This window comes from Ascaphus truei, chromosome 1 (genome assembly GCF_040206685.1).
Source record: "Ascaphus truei isolate aAscTru1 chromosome 1, aAscTru1.hap1, whole genome shotgun sequence".
NCBI classification, from domain to species: domain Eukaryota; kingdom Metazoa; phylum Chordata; class Amphibia; order Anura; family Ascaphidae; genus Ascaphus; species Ascaphus truei.
In genome coordinates, this window is record NC_134483.1 from 317,661,430 (window position 1) to 317,677,607 (window position 16,178).

General features: G+C 38.6%; 1 protein-coding gene across 5 annotated transcripts in view; it reads right to left on the minus strand.

Annotated features, from left to right (window-relative positions):
• MAPK10 (mitogen-activated protein kinase 10) overlaps positions 1-16,178 on the minus strand; it is a 318,476-nt gene that overhangs the window by 94,026 nt on the left and 208,272 nt on the right. For all 5 annotated transcript variants that reach the window (XM_075605802.1, XM_075605821.1, XM_075605793.1 and 2 more), the window contains exons 5-8: positions 10,159-10,217; positions 6,750-6,888; positions 6,309-6,474; positions 4,676-4,747 (exon numbers count right to left, since the gene is read on the minus strand). In XM_075605802.1, the coding sequence (XP_075461917.1) occupies positions 4,676-4,747; positions 6,309-6,474; positions 6,750-6,888; positions 10,159-10,217 (436 nt within the window). The remainder of the gene's footprint in view (positions 1-4,675; positions 4,748-6,308; positions 6,475-6,749; positions 6,889-10,158; positions 10,218-16,178) is intronic.

Consider the following 16,178-nt stretch of genomic DNA (forward strand, 5'->3'; position numbering starts at 1 on the left):
AGTGATGATTTGGGCTTGTTTTGCAGCCACAGGGGAACCTTGCAGTCATTGAGCCGACCATGAACTCCTCTGTATACCAAAGTATTCTAGAGTCAAATGTGAGGCCATCTGTCCGACAGCTAAAGCTTGGCCGAAATTGGGTCATGCAACAGGACAATGATCCCAAGTACACCAGCAAATCTGCAACAGAATGGCTGAAAAAGAAAAGAATCAAGGTGTTGCAATGGCCCAGTCAAAGTCCAGACATCAACTTGATTGAAATGCTGTGGCTGGACCTTAAGAGAGCTGTGCATAAACAAATGCCCACAAACCTCAATGAACTGAAGCAACGTTGTAAAGAAGAGTGGGCCAAAATTCCTCCAAAATGATGTCAGAGACTGATAAAGTCATACAGAAAACGATTACTTCAAGTTATTGCTGCTAAAGGTGGTTCTACAAGCTATTGAATCATAAGGTGTACTTAGTTTTTCACACATGGCTTATCCATTTTGGCTTTATTTTTGTTAAATAAATCATCACTCAGTGTAATATGTCATGTATTGTTGTTCATCTGAGGTTGTATTTACCTAATTTTAAGACCTGCTAAGGAATAGACGATTGTTATTATATCCTGATAAGGAAAACCATGGAATTCAAAGAGGGTGTACTTTCTTTTTCACATGACTGTATATATATAGTCAAATAGAACAGTTGGCACTCCTATTGGTGCTGGTAAGGTTCCAACATAAACCGAAATGCCGATCACCTAATAAAATCACTTTATGAAAGAAAAACCATGTGTTTGGGACTTCTACTTTGTGTATATATAAAATGATCAAATTCACATATTTCACCTTAATACGATAAACCAAAAGCAGAACAAAAACCAATAGACTTTAGGCTAAGCTAGAATGAAAAACAAAACCCGCACATATCTTACCGTCAGCTTAAAATGACATCAATGCACGCAAACTTTTGAAGACACCATATAAGCATTATAATATATAATCCCATTTTAGGAGATACACATAGCATTTACAAAATTGGCCCTAAATCCAAAGAAAAGGGGATTTTTGAATGATGATTAAATCATATTATTATAAGGACAACACGATGAAAGAAAAGGACATACAATTTCGTGAGAGTGGAATTTAGAATTCAAGGCATTTGTCTCAATAAAACATATAAGCAAGCTGAGAGCAACCAATGTCAACATGATAAACAAAACAGCTACCGACCCATAACCTACTTCTAATATTTTTTTCATGTATTTGTACTTTGATGATTTATTCACCTTTAGGTTTTTTTTTTGTATCATGTGAAACTGCATTTGCAAAGCATAAAATGAGAAAGAGAAATATGAGAAACAATAAACACCCCAAAACATAAAATATGCAGTTGTCCAGCTCAAAAAATTGAATGTGCATATTTTAATTCTCTGTGCTGCATATTAAAGATCTTGAGGTCATTGTTAAAATGCTTCTTTTTTTTTTTTTTTTTTTAAATCTAATTAATTTGCTCTTGCGATTTATACATACCTTCCAACCTAGCGCTCTTTGACTTTGGCTATTACTTGAAAACTAATGGAACTATGGATGTAGAAGCCTGTAGCATGATTGATAATCTGGGAGTGAACTGGAAATACAGGGAATATTCATTCATTGTGACCTGGTGGAAAAGAAAACATTAGAAAACAATGTTGTTTACCTATTCAGCACGCTAAGTACCAGGACTTTTAGGAAGTTTAAGAGTGGCAAAAGGAGAGTTGAGCCAAATTTAAGACTGTAGTGCATCAAGTCATTTTAACCCTTTGCGTGCCCTATGATATTGGGGCAACGTCATATTAAGTGGCACCTGAGACCGAATGGGACCATTTCTCCGCAGCCACCCCAATGCTGCCGTTTAGCCGCAGCCGTTCAGCTGACAAGGACAGTCAGTCACCGCCGTTTCGCCCATAAAGCTAAGTGATTAGCGTTAACATTAGGGGTTAAGGTTAGGCTTTTCAGGGAACAGAGTTAACGGGTTAGGGTAAGGAGTTAAAGTTAGGAGTTTCTACGGTAAGGTTAGGGGGTTAGGGTAAGGGGATTAAGGTTAGGGGTTATAGGGTAAGGGGTTAAGATTTTTAGGGTAATGGTTAGCATTAGGGGTTAATGTTAGGGGGTTTACAGAAAGGAGTTAAGGTTTTTAGGGTATTGATTAGCGTGGTTTTAGGGTAAGGGGTTAAGGTTTTTAGGGTAATGATTAGCATGGTTTTAGGGTAAGGGGTTAAGATTTTTGGGGTAATTATTAGCGTTAGCATTAGGGGTTAAAGTTAGGTGTTTAGGGTAGGGGAGTTAATGGGTTAGGGTAAGGAGTTAAAGTTAGGAGTTTTTAGGGTAAGGTTTCCGTATACATTACCTTGGCAGTAAAACGACCAGCAGCTAAATGTCGGCTAAACGGCGGCAGAGTGCCTTATAATGTTGCAGCAACTTCATTTGGCATTTTGCTTTATTTCTAGGGAGTGAGGACCTCCCCTTCTGTTCCTGGCATTGGATCAGATCATTGACATGAGATCAGCACAAGACAGATAATACAACCTGGAAGCCAGGATGTCCGTGACCTGCAGATCCACTTAGTAAGTAAGCTAAGTGATCCAGAACTTGCATTCTGCAAAACTTACACAAACCTAAAGCCTGTATGAGTTCACATAAAAGAGAGTTTGAGTGGTTTTACTGGCTCTGTACTTCTTTGTCCAAGGTTTAGCTTTACAAGCTGTCTAATGCTGAAGGAAAAGCGCTAGAAATCCACATACAAAATGTATAGGGAGCTAGAAGGAATATGTCAAAGTGTGCACATTCGCATGTGATTGTCCAGAATCTTTATCTGCAACTTTTATGACATGTACAAATTAGGTGAATTAAATAGGTTGGTGGACCAGTGGAAAACATGAAGGTACATTGATGATGTATTTCCTCCTACTGCATTTACCAATACATTGGTAGTCAGGATGTATAGAGCCAGCGTTTCTGAGCAGCTGAAAGGCTTAGGCCTGCAGTTTTTGACTTAAAGATATAAAACCAAGTACCAACATATACTGAAAGTGGAATAAAAAAATCCATCAGCAAAATAATACATTCTCTACCATTGTTATGGTTGACAAGTTTACAATAAGTTAAATACGACTATGTATGATGAGCTTATTAGGTCAAAAGCCTAACTGCTACAACAGTTTTTAGAAAATGTTTCTATGTCTCTTTAATTCCAAATATATATATATATAAACTGTTGCTTTGCATTCCTCATCTTCTCTCTGCGGGACCACTGACCCTTCCCCCCATCCTCCTTATCTGTGTCTGCACTGCATCTCCGATCTCCTACTTAGTGTAAATATTCTGTAGACCTTATGAAGGGTTCCCTCTTAGAGGCTGGGGTTTGAAATATATTCTGTATCTGGGCACATAAAAAAAGGTATCACCTCCAACTGCGGTAGTCTGCAAAACATAGAAACAACTGATTTTATAAGTATTCAGGTGACCAGGATAAAAAGAGAAGAAAATACAAAAACTGACCCAAGTAGGACTGTCCCTTCATGGTCTCACTTACAATTATAAACAACATATCTGCTAAATACCGTCCATAGTTTTATTTAACTGTTTTGTATTATTTATTTATTTATTTATTTATAAAATATTTTACCAGGAAGTAGCACATTGAGAGTTACCTCTCGTTTTCAAGTATGTCTAATTGACTGGTTTATTTTACTGAGAGTATTCTTTTTTTGGAAACATGTGTGAATCAGACATTGGATACCAGCTCCTATACTGTAGTTTGTAACTATTTACATTGCTCTGCTAGTCATCTCAATTAAAAACAAAAAACAAGAGTACTGGAGATGCGGGGGAGTCACAAGGGTAAGTTAAAATAAGTAATTACGTATCAATTAAAAACAAAAAGTGATTTCGACAGCTACTGTATGGTGTAAGATAATCTTTCACAAGCTCAAATTCCATTGTAAAACGGTTGCCCCTAAATACCAAAAGTAATTTGCAACTGACCATTTCGGGTTTATACAATGGCTTGTATGCCTAAGGTACACAGATTTTTGAACTAGACATACTATATTTTCCTATACAAACTGTGGTCAAACTCTGGGATTGCGTAACTTCCGACACTGTTTATTACCCTTCAATCTTGCGTTTGACTTGCATGGATGTTGACGCCGGATCATAGTGAGATAACCCTTATGAGAGATAGTGTCGTACTAGAGGGTACGCGACCACTACCTTTTTATTTTCAAAGTTTAAGGACCACTGCTTTTTTAATTTATACACTTACAGTGTTTCGTTGCTTGTAAAGACAGATAATTTATTTGGAAAAGTCTCTACCATTCTATGTATCTAGGGCATACAATAAATATTGTATAAACCTTGCAAAAATTGGGTGCATAGAGCACCACAATGTTTAACCAAGTTTGGATTTTGCTATATCAGGCACAGTATCATTATTTCCTTTATGTCACTTTCACCCCCTGCATACTAGCCATTATTTTTTTTTATTTGTGTCAAATAATTCTTGCCTTTTAAAATGGAATTATAACAACCAGTTAGTGAACAAAGACAAATAATATGTTGATTATTCAGACACATAAGCTTGGTAAGTTGGAAGGTATGTTTCCATGAATAAATAGCTGAAGTTCCGGAAAATGGTACAAGGATACAGTCCCTTCCTGGAAAGAGGATCTTGTGACGGACCATTTCTCCCATAATGCATCCCACAGACCAAATATCCACTAGAAGAGCAGAGACAAGGACATAAGAGGTGGAAAGAGGAAAAAGGCAAGGTTAGCTAGGAAGGTCGTTCCTAAAGCATGGAGGGGGAAAAAAAGAGTAGATTGAATAGCACAAAAAAAGATAATACGGTTATTCCCACCTCCACAAATCAATAAGAAGCAAAAACACACAGAAGTTTATTTGAAAAGGAAAAGAATGGCAGCAAGACTTGCAGTTTTACAAAAACCAATTATTTCCCCACCGCAAAGTACCTCTTGCAGCAATTAGGTGAGCAGATTTTAAATGCCACATTCCAATTGTAGTGACGAGGATAAAATGGAACAAGGGAGAGTGGAAATTGGTGAAGATGGGATTCAGAAAATAAAGCAATGAACTTTACAAAGAAGATGAATGTAAAAAAAAAAAAAATCCTTAAGGAAGACGTCATTTTAATCCTTCTTAATCAGTTTAAAACGAATGTTATTAGACCTAGAACATTAGTGTGGAGATCGAAACTGACCAGGGCTGCTTCATTTAAAATGTAATTGCATAAGATGTTTCGAATATTGTTTAGAACTTGATCATGTAAGTAGGGGTTCCTTGTGGGGAAAATAAACTTATAACCTATAAACACTGCATTAGACTTCCAAAAATAACCAAAATGTATTGATCTCTTGGCAATCTTCGGTATTTATGTGTTATTTTCTAAGATGTATGCCCTTCTTATGGTACTGTGTTTTTCTGAATATTGTATTGATCTATTGATGTACAAAATATCAAAAGAATGAAGCAGCTTAGCTAGTTAGTGTTGAAATATTCATATGCTCATTTAACAATGGTGGTCACTTAAATATCACTACACAGTCTCTAGGCCAGGTAGGTTGTGCTGCTATAATTGATCAAACATGCACTTTGATCTACTGTATTTGCTATTATTTTGTTCTATATATTTACACAGGCTATAAATAAAAAAAAAACACATTATTTAATGTAAAAATGCATTTCTACCCTAAATAGAGCTGTACAAAACAAAATCTAAAATAAAATGGTTGTGTTGTGAGTGGCTGGAATTAGCCCTTTTTGTTTTTATTAATGTAATTTGTGACAATGGAATGCTGAACTGTAATTAGGATTTATTGGTAATCCCTCTGATTAGTCACGTAATTCCCTATATATATATATATATATATATATATATATATATATATATATATATATATATATATATATATATAATCCCTCTGATTAGTCACGTAATTCCCTCTCTATATATATATAAACACACACACACACATTCTGTCTATAATACCTTCCATCTAGATAGGATTATAAAATGCTTCAACATTAAACATAGAAATGTTTTGCTATGATTTTATGTAGGTTCAGACAACCTCACGAGATAATGTTCTGATATAGGTAACCTTAAGCTTTTTAAAATCAGATAGCAAAAACGTTGCTCTCAAAGAACTTATTTTGCTGAATTCACATTTTACCAGTTGCCTAATCTTCTAATCATAAGGTAGATGTTGGTCTGTTTTACAGAGCATACTGTATAGAGTTTATTACTAGGATGAAGCCTACCATTCTCCTTGTATCCCATTCCAAGGATGACTTCTGGTGCTCTGTAATAACGCGTTACTACATAAGGGGTCATCATGAAGCTGGTGCCAGCAGTTCTTGCCAATCCAAAGTCAAGTATCTTCAATGTGCAGTCAGACTTCACAACAATGTTACTTGGTTTCAAATCCTGCAGTGAAAATAACCATGTGTCAGCAGTACTGGCAGAACTATATTTTGTGCTGGGGCGGGATGCATGCACACAATGGTAACACACTAGTTACAAGAGCTATCATGCATTCATGTGATGTCTTGAAAACCCACCTCATGGGCCAGTGCAAGTTATAGGACTGGCTCACACATAAGAGTCTTTTTTTGTGCACTGATGGCATTGTCCTAATATATTTGCCTTCATGAAGTCCAGTGGAAGAGATAAACTATTGTAACAGTTATAATATTACTAACCCTGTGAATGATTCCAGCCGAGTGAAGGTGCTTAATGCCACATAGCATTTGGTACAGCAGGTAAGACATTCGCTCATGATCCAGTTCCATCTGAATCACTTGGCACAAGTTGGCATCCATCAACTCCATTACTAAGTAACTAAAAAAAACAGGAAAAGGTATAGTTTTGATTAAACAATATCTTGTGTTCTAAAAATAACATTTGCATTCATTAAAATTCCAATGTCTTATAAATATGGTACAGTATAAACTGATCTCTATTTTTATCTAGTGACGATTAACATAAGCAAATATGCAAATGCAAATCAGACAACATAATGAGGCCTGAGCATCAGGATTTTATGGCATTAAAATTGGTCTGAAATAATCATTTGGCATATGCAACTTTTAAATTCAATTTATCGCAGTTTCTTGTTGGCATCATTCAACGCCAGGGGGAGTATGAGGCAAAAGATATAGTACACATGTGATCATAAATGTAGCATGTTTTGGTACCAGTTTTCTCCACCTTTTCAAATTAGGAAAAGTTTTGAAATGAAGTATCATCTAACGGAAAATTAGCTTGCCTAAGAAAGGTAATCAAATGTACTTCAAACTTGATAAAGTTTCAATATTTGATGCAGGCATGAAAGAATGGACAGAATAGCTATCGACTAATATGCTACCTGGCATTTATAGATAATGCTTAATGAACCCCTGATATAGGATGTTCAGTATCTTAGCATCAGGGGTTTCTGTAGGTGCATTGTGGGAATTAAGTGACCATTAGCTTTCAGCTTGGTCCTATGCAGTTCAGATCAGATATTACATCCCCAATCACTCAGTTCCCATCAACATATACAATCCTATTCATGATAGGCAAAAAATAAGTTACATAGTTATATAGTAGATGAGGTTGAAAAAAGACATATCTCAAACACGAAACCCCAGTGAAACATCATCCAATGATGTCTCATAAGGGGAAAAGTACATTCTTTCCTGAATCCAAGAATTGGCAATCAAATGTCTCCCTGGATAACAATCCTTCCCATGCTTACTTATTTGGTATATCCCTGTATAACTTTCCTTTCTAAAAAGATGTCCAGCCCTTTTTTTAATTAAAATATATTTATTGTATCTGCCATCCCAGTCTCCATGGTGATGAATTCCACCTTTTAACTGCCCTTACTAAAAAAAACACTTTCTTTTGCTGCTGGGAAAATGTCTATTCCTCCAACCTTAACGGATTTGTACTGCCCATAAAAATAATATGTTCTTGTATAGTGCTGCTAGTTTTACCTAGCACCTTACAGAGACATATTTGCATGCACAGGTCCCTGCCCTGTGGAGCTTATAATCTATGTTTTTGGTGCCTGAAGCAGTGGGAGATAAAGTGACTTGTCCAAGGTCAGAAGGGGCCGACACAGGAATTGAACCAGGTTCCCCTGCTTCAAACTCAGTGCCAGCCAGTGTCTTTACTCACTGAGCCACTCCTTCTCCCTATTGGGTTTAATAGTTCTCTTGAAAGGTCCTTGTATTGACCCCGCAAATATTTGTATGTAGTTATCATATCTCCTTTTATCTCATCTTACACGCAAGTTTTCACTGAAAAAAACCCACATCTGTATGGCATCTAAATTGGCAGGTTTGTAATGAAAGTGGCATGAACTATGAACCCAACTATCGGCAACTTTTTAACTTATACTATGGCTAATAATGGGCAAGAATAAATAGAGTGGGCTGCTTGTATAGTGCCAATGCCACTATACAGGGCCGCTGACAGGAGGGGAGAGCCATGACAAGTGTCCCGGGCCCAGTCGCAGGCCCTCTGGCCGTGCCCAACTTCTGTGCCTGGCTGCCGGTCCTCTTGTTGCCACTGCGCCGGGCTCTCCCCAGCTGCGAGCCTCTCTCACTGTGTCCCACACTGAGCTTCTGATGCTGGTGCCCGCCAGGCCTCTCTGATGTTGACATGTGGCGGAAACAAACTGGGCCCAGCTTCCGGTGCACACCGGAATGAGAGACAGGCCGGGCGCACGCCAGCTACAGAGGCTCAACGTGGGACAGTTATTGAGGGAGGTCTGCAGCTGGGGGAAAGCCGGGCACAGAGGCCTGAGACCATCCCCAAGGTTGGTAAGTTTGTTTTTATTTTGTGTGTTTTTTTTAAATGTATTTGGGGGAGGAAGGGTTCTATGTGTTTGGGGGGTGAGAAAATCCTCCCGAAGGGGGTAAAGACGCCGCACAGCCGCAATAAATGGAGGAGGCTGATGGATGACTGAAATTAGCTTTATTCACACAGAATGTTTGGGGGATGGTTTTTTTTGTATATATTTGGGGGTTGTGGGGAGGTTTTTTTGTATATATTTGGGATGGGGAGGTTTTTTTGTATGTATTGGGGGGTTGTATGTATTTCGGGAGGGGGGATTTGTATGTATTTGGAGAGGTGGGGGTATGTATGTTTTTTAGGGGTTGGGGGGTTTGTATATTTTTGGGGCGGTGGCGGGTTTGTATAGATTTGGGGGGTGGGGATTTTTTTGTATCTATTTATTGAGGGGGATTGTGAGTGATGGGGGAGGGGTGGCGAGGGAATGAGTGTGAGCAGGGGGGATTGAGTGAGAGTGGGGTAATTGATGGAGTTTGGGAGAGTGAAGGGAGAGAGGGGGTGAGGGAGTGAGTGAGGAAGAGAGGGAGTAAGACGGAGGGGAGAGAAATACATGGGGGGGGCGGTGGGGGAATGAGTGTGAGGAGGGGTAATTGAGTGAGAGTGGGGTAATTGATGGAGTTGGGAGAGTGGGGATGACGGAGTGAGACAGAGGGGAGAGAAATTCATGGGAAGAGAGGGGGATATAGAGGGGGCTCGCAAACTGTGAAATGGGGGGGGGGAGGCTCGCAAGACTGCCGACACGGAGAGTGGCTCGAGGGGCAAGTCGTAACTCTAATCCTAGATCCCGGGAAATCTGTCTGCGGCCCTGCCACTATATCTTATGTTAAAACATACTTACAGTCACCTAACGGAACATTCACATGCTGTGCAATTGTTAGGTGCAAATGAGTACATTTTTTTTAAACAATTTTCGATTTCATAGAGTGTGTTTCCTTTTTGACCTATGAGACCACTACACATGAGCAGGGAAGTCTTTAGATAAGTGTCACTTCAGAGCAGCGGTGCTGTACATGACAGCACTGCATATCATTTTGTAGATATTCCCAGGGCACAATGCTGTTGATATTTTAATGCTGGGAGACACATGATAAACTGTGGCTTCTTAACTGCATGACAAGTACTACACATACAATGTTGATTTCTGAACTTCTTACAAGAACAGCATGCTTTGCAAATTGATTTTATTTAGATTAGATCTAATACATGGAGATTTTCTCCGCTGCCCCTCCCCCCCGAAGATTTAATTAATTTAGTATCTGCATTACTTACACATCCTGGAATTCCTCAAGAGATTTCTGTGATGTAAAGACATTTAATAAACTGATAATCTAGGAGAGAAGGAGAAAAAAACACAGACATAAGAAATAGGAGGCAGTTGTCTTTTAATTTACAGTGGCATTATGAAAATTAAAGTTTATTATTAAATTGGTAAGGTCACTCTGAAAACCTGCAGAAATAATGAGCCACAGTCTAGAAACTTGCTAAAAGGGATTTACTGCTAGAATAATTGCTTCTACCCAGAAGAAAGGTGGATACTTTTGAAAAATTCTAAGCATAGTCACTCAAAAACTGAATTCGATTATAGACATAAAATAAGGTGCAATTTACACATGCAGTACCTTCACAGCTGATAAAAAAAGGGGTGAAGGTTTCGACGTTTGCTAGCCTGAAGATCCCCATAACCATAAGGTTATGTTTATAGATTTTTTGCTGAAAATCGCAAAGTAGAAAAAACTTTGGGCAAAATATTTTATGTCTACAACCAGAGAGCTTTTTGCAGGTACAGCAGTGTTAGGACCTACTGATGGGTCATACTGTGACATGGTTGTATGGTAGGCTTAAAATACTTTGGCCAAAGAATTGAACTAATTGACCCTTGCTTATGAGACGATAAACATATAAGTATTTAACTGTGTATATAATTTGTCAAGTTGGATGTAGCTATACAGATGCAGCAGCCATTATTCGAACATTTCTCAGAGACGTTTTCATAAAGCCTGCTATATTGCCTGCGTGATTCACTCGTTATTCTCAGCAAACGCTAGCGTTAAGGTGACCAATCACACCAATCACACCTGTGTTTAGCGTTGTTGATTTCTTTGAATTACCTGGATTCTGATTTGTTTGGGTGCAGTTCTTCGCGTATCCACCAGGTGGCAAAATGAATCCATTATCCAGTGCATAGCACAGTTACTGTACTGTATGTGTCAATTTGCAAGTGTTTAAAAACCAGATGAAAACAGAGTCCACCAAAGTGATTCATTGCAAAATGACCTTGGTCACTAAAGACGTTATCAAATGTAGGCGTTTTCATAATTTCAGTATCTAAACACAATGTTGGGTACATTATTCTCAATTCCTATGCCCGCACAATTGCTGGATAGACTGAACCTGTACACTCAACATCATGCCAAGTCTTTATTCAAAACCGAACGTCAGTTACACATATCTAATATTTTCTGCAATTAATTCTGGAACAGATAAGAAGCCGACTTTAGCAGAGATATATCATCATATCATTGAGAACTACGATTATTTCAAATTTTCACTTAACCATCGTGGCTGAAAGCATTCGATAAGGCTAACTTTAACTAATGAGGATTGTTTTTTTCTCACTACCCCTCCTGAGGGAGATACAGCAGAGACTGCGACTATTCTAACACAAACCAGTGGCAATCGCCAAAAAGACCCAGGTACACTCAGGTACATGCTGGGTACATGCCTTAAACTTGCCTTAAACTAGACCCAGCATTTCTGCATTAATTAATGGCCTATCAGATTAACAGCAGGTGTCCCTGGCAGTCCCATTCAAACTGAATGGGACTGCCAGGGACCCCTGCTGTGTTAATCCTATGGGTCATTAGTCAATGCCGAAATGCCTTAAACTTGCCTTAAACTAGCCAGGTTACACCCAGCACATACCCAGAATGTAACCGGGCTAGTTTAAGGCAAGCTTTAGAATAGTCGTGGTCTCGTCTGTAGCAGGGGTTATTGTTCTGTGCTTCCAAGTTTTGCCGGTATGTTTGCTGATTGCAACTTCAAAAGGAGAAAGGTCGGGTTTAATCCATTTAAGATTTGGTATTTCCCGTCCCTGCAATGTACCAACCCCTGCTTGCCAATACGATTGCAATAACGGGCCGATCATCACTGATGTCACTGAAAACCTAGTGAACACGCCTGATTACAATCCTTGCTACCTAACCCCACCTGTCAACAATGATTGCTACCTGACCCCGTCTGACTACCAGCTTCAGCAGTCAACTGTCAACTATAATGCAGACGACATGAGTGACACCAGCTTCTACGCACAATACACCTCTGACATTGGCTCATCTCCACCCGGTTGGCAAAGTTTATAATAAAGGTAAATATATTGAACTGTACTATACAGTGTTACACTATAAGTATTAGCTTTAATTCCCAAGGACACTACAGTTGTGTCCAGTATGCTTGTAGACATTCACTAGCTTGTATTTTTGACAATACACTAGAATATGCACTTTAGTACTGTAAAGTATGTGATCGATTCAATTACTGCACATGTCATAGCCTGTACTAAAATTTCACAACAAAATGTTTTTTGCTTTTACAATATTCCACTTCCTGGTTAATGGAAAACACTACTGTATGTTACTGTTTTCTTTTATCAATGATGTTGCATTTTGCAGTATACAGTAATGAGACTTTGCACGTGTAATTAATTCAGATAAGAAACACCAAAAATAAATATTAATAACTAAATAAATAAAGTACTGCATTGTGATTTCTCAAGAATGACTTTACTGCCAATGTTATTTGCAAGTCAGAAATTTTTTTTTCTCGACAATGCCTTAAAAAGAGGGATTTTAAGAAAACACAATGTGATGCATTTTTTTTTTATATTTTATCAATTTTTATTCATAAAATCACTTCCTTTTTATTTCTTTAGGAGGTGGCATACACATTTTTTTTAAGGAGGGGGAATACTATTCAAAACCTTCACATTTTAGTAGACTTGGTCTGCTTTTCATACTGTTTATGGAAATATCACAAACACAGAAATATGTTCTCAAGGGAGTTTTAACTTTTATTACATTTTAGAACAGTTCAAAGGATTTTCATTCTACTGTAATCCTGCTGCGCGCTCATCACAGCTTTAGCCAAAGATGGCTTAACTTCATTGCACATTTCCCCACCCCCTCACCCTCCCAAAGCCAAGGAAAAAGGCATTCTACAGTACAATACTTGATCTCCAAACCTCCCCCGTCCATGGGGTTTAGCTAAATCACATAATTCGGCGTAAACGAGTCTGGATTTCTTTTGTCATTGAGAGAGGGGGGGATTAGGACAAACTATTGACTGTTATTACAGTACAATAAACTTGGACTCCCCCCCCCCTTCCTGTAGTGCTTCATCGCCTGTGAAAGAAAACAATATGGCTGTCGGATTAGGCAATTGAAGGCCTTGACTGTATAACACTATTGACAGACAAACAAAACGAATAAACTATAACTAACCGTACCTGTAAACTATAATTAATTATTAGAAATAATAGGTAATACACTCATTTCTAATACAAATAATGCACGTGCTGTATATAATGTATACTGTAGAAAGTGGAGAGTCTACGCAGATATAAAATGGTTAATGTTCAATTACAGTACTTTTAATATAAGGCTAACATTGAAACAGGTTATTGTCCGTACCATACTTACCTGTACTATACTTACTGTACTTGTACTTACCTTAATACAGTACAGTACAGTACATTAGTACAAGCCGGTGGCAAGTACGGGCAAAACGCTGCTAATACGGTCAATATGATTATTGCATTTTTGCACGGTGAGTATGTTGTTCCAGAAACTCAGTATTCCTTTTCTTAATTCCTCTTTGTTGGACGGCTTAACAACCTTTCTTATATGATCCTTCATCGCATGCAAGACCATTTCTATCGGGTTCAAATCTGGTGATCTGGAAAGTGAGGGGGGAAAAATTGTGAATTTGTTGATCAGATAATAACTGTTTAAAACAATGAGAAACAGTTACTGTACACTGGAACACTAACTCCTGTGGCATCTTAACCCAGTTGATCCCGCTGGCAACAATATAGGTAGTAGTGGCGGTATCTTTAGGGTCATTGTCCTGGAAAAAATGGTGACCACCAGATGGGAAATCATGCTTTAGGTATTGACCAATACGGGTGATAATTTGCTCTTGAAAAAATAGTATATCCATGATTCCTGGAACAAGAAAAGAAAAAACTATGAAAAAGATGAGCATTAGGGTACAGAATACACTACAGTTGTACAGTGCATAAGGCTACAGCATGTGACTTTGTGCATTATTTTACCTTCAAAGACAATTATGCATCATGGTCCATGTCTAGAGATCGCACCCCACACATGTATCTTCAGTAGGTACTTGGGCCGTGGCTTCAGAGATAGCCATCCTTTTTTGTGGAATGCAAAAGTGGCTAATCTCTCAAGAGCTTCCGTTGTCTCGTCAGAAAAGATGACATCCTGAAAAGTCTCGCCACTTTCGATCCATGCACGTGCTTGGTCCACTCTTTTTATCTTGTTGGCCTCCCTTATCATAGGCTACGCTCTGTAATGATAAGGAAGAATTTTACAGGTGACTGTACAGGCAAACCACACTTTTAACTAAAGTATAGTACTGTACAACACTTTAGCTGTACTGTCCTAACTACTGCACAGTAATTAAAGTACAGTATCAACCCTGTTGTGTCACTCTGCATACTATTGCAATATACTGTACATTATTACAGTAAGACACTTACTTTACACGTCCATATTTCCATCTCAATTGGCATCTCATGAACCTGATGCTGGTCTCACATGATGTGATATTGTGACTCTTCTCTAGAATAGTCTTGACTGTTTCTGCACAGCACTTATTATTAGCCTCGCTGTTTTCGTCCACCAGGCGCTTTGCTGTCCTACAGTTTAAAGGAAACGAGAACAATTTGTTAGGCCCAAAAATAAGTCAAAACAAATACATGTTTTTGTATACAGTATTCTAAAATAAATTAAAAGAAAATAACTAAACAAAAATATGCATTTTAATATGTAAGACGCTTTTAGAGTCATAAAATAAGCTGGAGAAAATAAATCCCTTTAATATTTTCATCTAAAAGTAGTACAGTAATTTTTAGGCTCAAATCTAATTGCAAAGAAAACAAAAAAATGCATTTGGATATGCAACAACTTATACAAGTATTGTAATACAGTAATTACAGAATGAAAACAAAAATACTTACTCTGTTGTGATTGGGGGACTCCGCTTTACACTTTTGGCCTTACCATGGGCATGCTTTTGCTAAACCGAGGCCCGAAGTAACTAACCAGCGTTGGATCTGTAAAATTCCGTGTTCTTTCTTGTACATATTCTGCATTTTCTTGCTGAGATCCTTTGAAATACTTTTCCTCGGCATCACTGCTTTAGAAAATAAATCAAGCACTGAGGAATGTATATTCGATGTATATTCAATGTGCATTGAATCAATGATGATGTATTTATAATGTAATGGACCTCGCTCGACAGGTTTAGTAAACAGTACGCCCACTTTTAACACCTGCAGCTCGTGTCTATGCCCGTCCAAAAATTCAAATAGGGACACAATGCATAAAAGGTGTCACAAATTGCATAGCCTCCCACACACTGATCTCTATCTGAATGAGCACTTGTACAGATACTGTATAGTACATTTTTCCATCTGCATCCATGGATCAACCCTGATTCTATGGTTGCAGGAACCTGCTTTCTTCTGCTGTGCCGACCACGAGAAAGCAAAGGTCGGAAGCTGTTTCGAAGCCAAAGTCAAAGGTACCTAAAGAAAAGGTTCTGAAGGCTCCCAAGGCAAAGAAGCCTGGCCCTTTGTACGTGAAGAAAAATGGCAAAAATAGACCATGATCAAGTTCATTGGCTGGGCCTCAGAAGTTCCCCTGCACCCACCGAAGCTGAATTCGACGTCCCAGACTTTTCACTGCCATCAACCAGCAACGCAGATGTTTGTCCCAAAGCCCCTGACTCACCTCTGCCAGCAGCCAGCCACTCCAATGTTCATCCTGAAGTCACCTGCTCACCTCCTCCAGCACCCAGCCACGCCGACCACCAGCACACCTTGCACAAGTTCCAGCTCTGTTGCCCGCATGCTGGATGTTTTTAGTGGTATTGAAATGACTGACCACTCCATAGAGCAATACAGGGGCAGAATGGAGGCCAAGATGGATCGTCTTTTGGAGCGCATGGAGAATATGGATAGGTGCATGGGTGGTCTTCTGTATAAGAAT